Source organism: Benincasa hispida, chromosome 4 (assembly GCF_027475165.1).
Source record: "Benincasa hispida cultivar pf3 chromosome 4, pf3_genome.v1.1, whole genome shotgun sequence".
Taxonomy (NCBI): Eukaryota; Viridiplantae; Streptophyta; class Magnoliopsida; order Cucurbitales; family Cucurbitaceae; genus Benincasa; species Benincasa hispida.
Genome location: NC_143481.1, coordinates 67830129 through 67837931, shown reverse-complemented (window position 1 = coordinate 67837931; position 7803 = coordinate 67830129). Strand labels below are relative to the sequence as shown.

At 32.8% G+C, this 7803-nt stretch overlaps 1 protein-coding gene and 1 long non-coding RNA gene across 2 annotated transcripts; both read right to left on the bottom strand.

Annotated features, from left to right (window-relative positions):
- Positions 1 to 306: 306 nt before the first annotated feature.
- On the bottom strand, positions 307 to 1368 carry LOC120076753 (uncharacterized). The gene is made up of 4 exons (XR_005481635.2): positions 1043 to 1368; positions 873 to 951; positions 587 to 675; positions 307 to 520 (listed from the first exon to the last, which is right to left on the bottom strand). It is a non-coding gene; the product is annotated as an uncharacterized LOC120076753 (long non-coding RNA).
- Positions 1369 to 4469: 3101 nt separating this feature from the next.
- LOC120075917 (putative glutamine amidotransferase GAT1_2.1) lies at positions 4470 to 6679 on the bottom strand. Its single transcript, XM_039029666.2, has 4 exons — positions 6395 to 6679; positions 5570 to 6300; positions 5132 to 5344; positions 4470 to 5027 (listed from the first exon to the last, which is right to left on the bottom strand). Exons 1-4 carry the CDS (start codon positions 6483 to 6485, stop codon positions 4788 to 4790), a joined length of 1275 nt encoding a protein of 424 aa, XP_038885594.1. The 5' UTR covers positions 6486 to 6679; the 3' UTR covers positions 4470 to 4787.
- Between the last annotated feature and the right edge of the window lie 1124 nt (positions 6680 to 7803).

Genomic DNA, 7803 nt, shown 5'->3' with positions numbered 1-7803 from the left:
TGCCTATACCATTAGCCTATGATTGTTGGCATATAACTAGCTTGAAATAGGGTTGGCAACGGGGCCGGGGCAGGGGGGAGGGGTGGCATCCCTGACCCCGTGGGGAAATTGCCCCCCATCCTGGGGAAATAGGGTCCCCGCGGGGATTCCCCATTTTTTTTAATTAAAATTTGATTAATCCACAAAAATCCATTAAATAAGTTTATCGAATTCCTCGTTTTTTAATTCAAGTGATTTTATTTGAATTTTGACTAATACACAACAAATGAACAAAAAATAATAGACTATTCTATGAAATAAACACAATTGACAATTAATTGACAATTTAAAAGCTAACAAATCCTTTAAATAACTTTACAACTTAAAATTCAATAAAGTTTGAATAAGGAAGTCAATTATTATACATTCAAATAAGTTTACAACTTAAAATTCAATAAAGCTCGTCCTTCTCTCTTTAACGACTTCACAATCAAATCTTTCACCTTTCTTGACATCATCCCATCTTTAGTTGTATTCATTCCTACATTTAAAATGTAATAAACAAATAATGTCATAAAAAAAAAATAATGTTAATCCTTGAACATACCTTAGTCACCACGCCATCTTCATCAGAATCGTCTGCATCTTCTAAAACAGTTGCTAAATGTGTAACTATTTCTTTTTCCGTGCTAGTACCTTACATTGTCAAATATTTGTAATAAAAGAAAATATTTATTAATATATTAAATGATAGAAAGATGTAAAACAAAATTCAAAACATTCAAATATCAAACATACACAAATATATTTTTCAAACATATTATTTACTAATTTCAAGCATACTTTTCAAAAATATCAAACGACCAAACAAGAGAATGAAAGAAAATTTTTACCGGCACCGGTTTGAAGTTTGAAATCTTAAAAGTTGAACGGATAGATCTCGCCTCTCGAAATAGCACAAAGTCTGCTTTTCTGAAAAGAAAAACAATACAAGAACAATCAAAATATATAAAAAAACAAAGACTCATTATCTAACCAAAGTTCAAGCCGGAAATGTCTTCACCTGAAAGTGGCAGACGGACGTGGAGCTGAGGCTGGAGACGGATGTGTCTTCACATGAAATGGCGCCGGACGGACGGACGCGGACTGGCGGAGGCTAGACGCGGACGGAGGCGGGAGGACGCGAAGGCTGGAGCAGACGCGGACGCGACCGAGGATGGAGGCAGACGCGGAGGCGGGAGTAGACACAGAAGACTCTTGACGACTTCAACGGCTGGAGCAAAAGACTCTTCACAACTTCAACGCAACGAATCACCTGGAGGATGGAGCAGAGCAGTGGATGTGGACGGAGCTGGATTCGACAGTGCAGTAGGCTTACAATAGTTTTAGGGATTTAGTATTTTGGCAGAAAGGAAGGAGGAAAGGAATTCTGGGCTTGGGCATGGGCTTGGGCTTAAGTTTTAATTTGTTTTAATAAGGAGGAGAGGAATTTTGGGCTTGGGCTTGGACTTTTTTTTAATAAGTTTATAAAATTTCTCTATATATATATATATATTTATTTATAAAAAAAAATATATATATATAAATTCGAGATTGGGGATTAATCGGGGTCAGGGCGGAAATACTGTCCCTGTCCCCGCCCCTCCCCGGACGGGGCCTCGAATAAATTCTCCGGTTTGATCCCATCCCCAGTCAAACTGGGGAATCCCTGACCCAAACGGCCCTCGCGGGTTTTTTTGCCAACCCTAATTCAAATATTATTAATATGAATTGGATTCATAATTGTTAAATTTAATATAAATATGATATATATTAAATGTCATATGAGAGAAAAGAAACTATAGGTTATATTGTATATGATACAATATTAAAACTATAGGCTATATGTATATTTGATATAACATATACTTTAATATATATTATATGGTAAGTTAGTTATCATATTTATATATATATTAATTGTTATTTTTAATCTAAACGAGGGAAACTCCCTCTTCCTCTTTTCTTTCCACCCACATATGTGGGTGGTTATTTTGGTAACATTTTGGCTTTTGAAAGAGAGGAGAGAGTTTCCTTCTTCGTATGATACACTGCGAGAAAAATAGAAGTGGTTCTGTAAGTTTTGAATTGTTGGTGAACAATCTCAACTTTTCCTCCTCTCTACTAAAAAATTCTCTCATTCCAAAATAGTCAAAGCCCGTCACTCTTGGGTTCTCTGCCTGAGAATACCGAAGAAGCCATCATGGTAGTGTTCAGATCTTGAACGTGGGATACTTGAAGAAATTCTTCAAAGGTAAGAGTTTCTGAAACCCTAAGTTTCCATTTAACTTAGCATGTTGTAATTTATGTAAATGCATATCTTGTTCTTTCTTTTCTGTAAAAATTAATTTCTTTAAAGAATAGTGTTTGGGACAATCCACTTCCGCTCAAGGTTCCCTTGAATTTGGGATCCTTCAGTAGAAATATTTGATGTGTATATCAAACATAACTGGATCGATATTTAGTCGTTGGTGCATAATATTCACTTATCCACTGACAATTATATCATTTATGACCTTCAAACCTTTCATATGACCTCCAACATAATTGCTTCCCGATTGGTCTTATTCCCCACCAAATTGTACAAAGATGCAAAGTAGCGTCATTGATCTGCAATTGGATTACCAAATTTTAAGCAATACCCAATCAAAGTTTAAGAAATCGCCTAGTAATTGATAAACGATCGCCCAATATTATATACACGATCATTTATATAATTCTATACAATCATTTATATAATTCTACACGATCGTGAAATAGAGTATAAACAATCGTTTAGTATTATATAAATGATCGTTTAGTATTATATTAACGATTGTTTATAAAATACTAAAGTTCGTCTATAAAATACTAAAAGATCATTTATATAATACTAAACGATCAAACTTTTATATAATACTAAATGAGCGTTTATATTGTAATGAATGATCGTCTATATATTGTTATATGATCGTTCATTCAATACTAAGCGATCTGGGGGACAAAAAATACGGTAGAATATCACTTACATTCTCTCCCTTTCTGGATCTGATGAACGAAACTTCCTCTATGCTCAAAGACACAATAAAATGAACAAAGATGAAAGCGATCGACAATGAAGATGTTGTATGAAACTCTGAAAGAACAATGGGAGAATGAAAAGCGTATGACGGAAAATGAATAACTAAGAGTGACCTTCCATTCTTGACATCAATGTTATTCAATGCTTTTGGTAGAATATTAGTTGAGAATAAATGCGTTGGTGAAATGTAAGTGTTGCATTGAATACATATTGGATGAAGAGCTGAAGAAATTGTTGAAGGAAGAAGATGTGTGGCACGGTTTGTGGACTTTTTTAAATTGGGGTAAAATTGGTATTTCACATGGTCAAAAGGTCAATTTTAGGAAGAGGTCATCCTAGAAAAATTTTTGAGATTTGGGTTATTTTGTGAAATTTTCTAAGTCTATCGATGATAAAAGTCCATCACTCCATCAGCATAGACCGTCATCACTAATAGCTTATAATACTTATGACAAATTTCTATCACAAGTGTAGTCGACGATATATTATTATCATTAATAAATTTGTATTAGAGACTAACTAAATGTTCGTACTTCAAGTATAACCGTGATAGAATTTTATTGGTGATCTACTTTCTAAATTCTACAAGTTTTAATTAAACTTAAAACTTCTTTTGGGTAGTATTTGTTGATAATATCATTTGTCAAACAATTATTATTTTAAACAATAAAACAATAATAACAATGATGAAAAATATCAATTTATACTCGTAAATTTTATCAATTGTGTCAATTAAAATCTAAATTAATAATCGTTTCAATTTAGACTCGACTTTTCATTATGTTCCATCTAGAAAAACCTTATACGAAATTTATTAAACCTCTAAACCTTCATAAATGAAACAACTTAAACTTTTATACAAAATTTCATTTGAAAAACCATTCATGTATTTAGAAGTCTTCCAAATTGATTGACTCGTAAAAGTTTTGTAAGAATTGGTTATTATAGTTAAATTATAATAGTTTGTGTTTGAAGTGCAAATTATTTTAGTAATATGTATTTGAGATTAAACTATTTTAATTAGGAAAATAAATAGTAAATACTATAACAAAGAATAAAAAATGATTACCATAAAACAGTAAAAACTATAGCTAGTTATTATAGCCTTAGGATAATTGACCCCAAACACATCCTTGATAGTTTAGTTTAATTGATTTAAAGTATAAGTCTCCCATGATATTGATGAAATGAAATTTAGAGGAATGGGTAAATTGATATACTTATAGAAGTCCAAAATTTTAACTGAGTTTGGAGATATAAATTGATATTTATCGTATAAGGATAATAAAGTAATCAATGATGTTCATTAGTTGTATTATTATTATCATCACAAATATTGCCATAATTTATGTTCCTTTTCATTTGACTATTTGAAAAGTAAAAAAATATAGAAAGTAAAACATGATTTACCCAACTTTACATTTCCAATTCAATTAACATCATGATTTCCAACCCAACAAAAAGGGAAGAGAGAGGCAATAGAAAACTTTCATCGTCAGTCCCATTTGACCCTCACCCTTTTGTAAGTAAAGAAAGAAAAATAAATTAAACAGATACACAAATTTGTGGGTGCATGATCCCTATGAGATTCATGTGTGGCTCCAACAACAAAAGATTAACACAGAAAATGACACACAAGGGGACATGGAAGTAAGGGCAAAATGAGTATCTCTTATCTGTGATTGGGACTGCTTTGCTTTGCTTTGCTTTATTTGACAATATCATTCAACTTTCTCTCCAAAACTTCTGAGCAAATTTGACCCATCATATGATAGAAAGACATGAGATCAGATAATTGCTCTATTGTCATCTTCCCCATCACATTCTTTGCTGTTCTTTCTCTTGCCTCATTTAGCTTCAGTTTTTCTATGTAAGAACTCCCATTTCTAATTGTTGCACCCATTTGCTTCAGCCTGTTTTCTTGTTGTACACTTAAAGCAGTGTTTGACTGAAAAAACAAGCACCAATGCAATACCACAAATGTCAGGAATGTCTTAATTATCAAATAAAAGTTGTGCATTTGCGTTCTGATTTGAATGATGAAGATGGTACCTCTAGAAATTCAGCTCCGACTTCGAGCTCGCGTTCTTTCTCCGGCTGAGCATCGCGCCCAGTTGTGTATAAGTTCTTGGCAAGGGAGAAGCTTCGGACTATGATCTTCCTTTTCTTCTCCATTTCATTGTCCAGCTTTAATGCCTTTTTGGGTGCTGACAATTTGCTGCTGTTTAACTTATTTTGGTATGCAACCACTGCCTTCACAAATTGCTGCACCAAAATCCCATATACAAAACTTCAGATCAATGCACCAACACAATTACCCATGTCATTGATATATTTGAAATCATTTCTTTTTCAAAAGTTGTAGATATATATGTGAATCAATAATATAATACGATTATAAATAATCTCAACCTCTCCTACAAAGTGTGGTAAACATAAACATATGGAGAAACAGATTTTGTGTTGATTAAAAGTGGGTGGAAATAGTACCTGATAAGCGGCAGGGCATCCAGGATAATCAAATTCATCAGAATCAGGGTGTCTCATTCTCTCAGGATGAAACTGAAGTCCCATAATGAACTTCCCTTCTTCTGGATTATAAGCATCTGGATCATAAAACCCTTCAATCAATCCATCAGGAGCAAAAGCCATTGGCACAAATCTCTGAGCCAAAACCTTTACTCCTTGATGATGATAACTATTCACCATAATCTCCATATCCTCTTCATCCAAAGAATCCCTAAACCAATTATGCAGTGGCGTATTCTCCACAATCTTAACCCTATGTCTATGCCCATCGTAATTATCATAATCAATATGAACCACTTTTTCCCCTCCCGGACTCTTCTTCCTAATCTCCCTCTCAATATCCTGATAAAGCGTACCTCCACACGCGACATTCAGTACCTGCGATCCTCTGCAAATCCCTAGATACGGAATGTTCCTCTCCAAGCAGAGTTTCGCCAATCGAAACTCGATTGTGTCTTTTTCTTTATCAATGGCGGTATCGCTGGTATGTAACCGCCTGATTTCCTCGAGCTCCTCTTGAGAAAGACCGGATGTATCGGTTTCGTACAGAGACGGATCTATATCCTCGCCTTCGCAGAGGAGAACTCCATGAATCGGTTCGAAACTGTCTAAAAGCATATGAACGCCGGCGACTCTCGGAACTATGACCGGTACTGCGCCATAGCCAACGATAAGATCGAGATGATACTCCCCTGTAAAGAAGAAAAGAAAAAATCAAGATTGAATAAAAGGATCGATTTGATTAGAAATGCATGAGAAGGAAGAAATGAAGGAAATTAAACGAACCGACGAAATCGACGAATTTGTTCTTGCGAACGCAGCGGCGAGAGACGACGAGAACGCGAGGGAGAATAACGGAGAGATCAGAGGCGGCCATGAAAACGGAAAACTGAGAAGGAAAAACGGCGTCGTGTTGTGAGTAATTTGTTCTTTGTGTTTTTTCTTATTTATATTTTGTTGGAAGAATGGCGGTTTATATAGAGGAAGATTTTGATGGCGTTTTTGGTTTTTCAGTTTATGGAAACAGAGGAAGAAGGAAGACGGAAGAAGAAGAAGAAGGGAAATTAGATTGGGATTATCATGATTATTTAATTAATTTTAATTCCAGAGAAGAGAATTTAAAAATAAAAAGAAATCTAAAAATGGGAAAATGGATAGGGCCGTAATCGTTGCGCCGCGTAGGTTTTGAAAGTTCCCCAGGTTTGTGGCTTGGCTGGCACGCGCGGCTGCCGCTGCCCCTAATCTTTTCAATCTAAGAACGTTTTTATTATTTTAAAATTATCATTTTACTCCCTACATTTTATAATAATTTATTTCATTTTAAAAAGGCCCCCTCTTTTATTCTTAAATGTCCTATCCTATTTTCCTTGTTATATTTCTATTGATTTTAAATTTAGGTTGAAAATTACGGATACTCCCAAACTTTTCACTCCAATTTCCTCTTTAAATTTTGGTTTGCAATGGCTTTTAAAGATTTAGCTGATGTACCTTCAAATTTAAAATGGTTTAAGACATATTTAAATTGACTAAAAAATATTTTTCAAAAATCTCATTTTTATTTAAACTCTTTTTATAAAAATGCTTTAAAAGTATTTCAAGATCTATTTTATGAAATTGTCAAATACTTTACTTTTTTTCAAAATGACTTATTTTTAAAGTTAAACCAAACACACCGTCCTATTGTAGAAATTAATGTTAAGATTTAATGATATTTTTTACATAAATAAATTGATAGAATAATTATAGATTCTCAATATTTTTTACAAAATCTATCTCACAAAATATTTAAAATTTATATCTAGTTTTGTTGAATTTTTTTACTTTTGAAACTAAATTATTACAAATTTGAAAGTACAAAAATAAAATTATTATATACTTAAAGTTTATGGACTAAATTGTTACATAATTGAAAAATCTAATAAAAATTTAAAGATGAAATTGCTTTAAGGACCAAAGTGTTTTTTTAACCTTAAATTTAGTTTATATTGTTTTGAAAGTTATTTTATTATTTAATCAATTTCAATTAAAATAATTTTGAATGACTAAAACTAAGATTTACTGAAAGTATATGGATTAAGTTTAAGATTTATTAAAAATACACCAACTATACTGAAATGAAATGAATTCAAAGCATTGAATTAAAATGGTATTTTAACACATTATTATTATTATTATGAATAATTTAACAATTTTGA

What these genes read in the sequence shown, in the direction of transcription:
- LOC120075917 (XM_039029666.2), bottom strand. Translation starts at nt 6,485, where the DNA reads ATGGCCGCCTCTGATCTCTCCGTTATTCTCCCTCGCGTTCTCGTCGTC. An exon ending in GATGCCCTGCCGCTTATCAG is followed by an intron (nt 5,345 to 5,569) that starts GTACTATTTCCA and finishes ATTTTGGTGCAG; the next exon opens with CAATTTGTGAAGGCAGTGGT. An exon ending in TCGGAGCTGAATTTCTAGAG is followed by an intron (nt 5,028 to 5,131) that starts GTACCATCTTCA and finishes TTGTTTTTTCAG; the next exon opens with TCAAACACTGCTTTAAGTGT.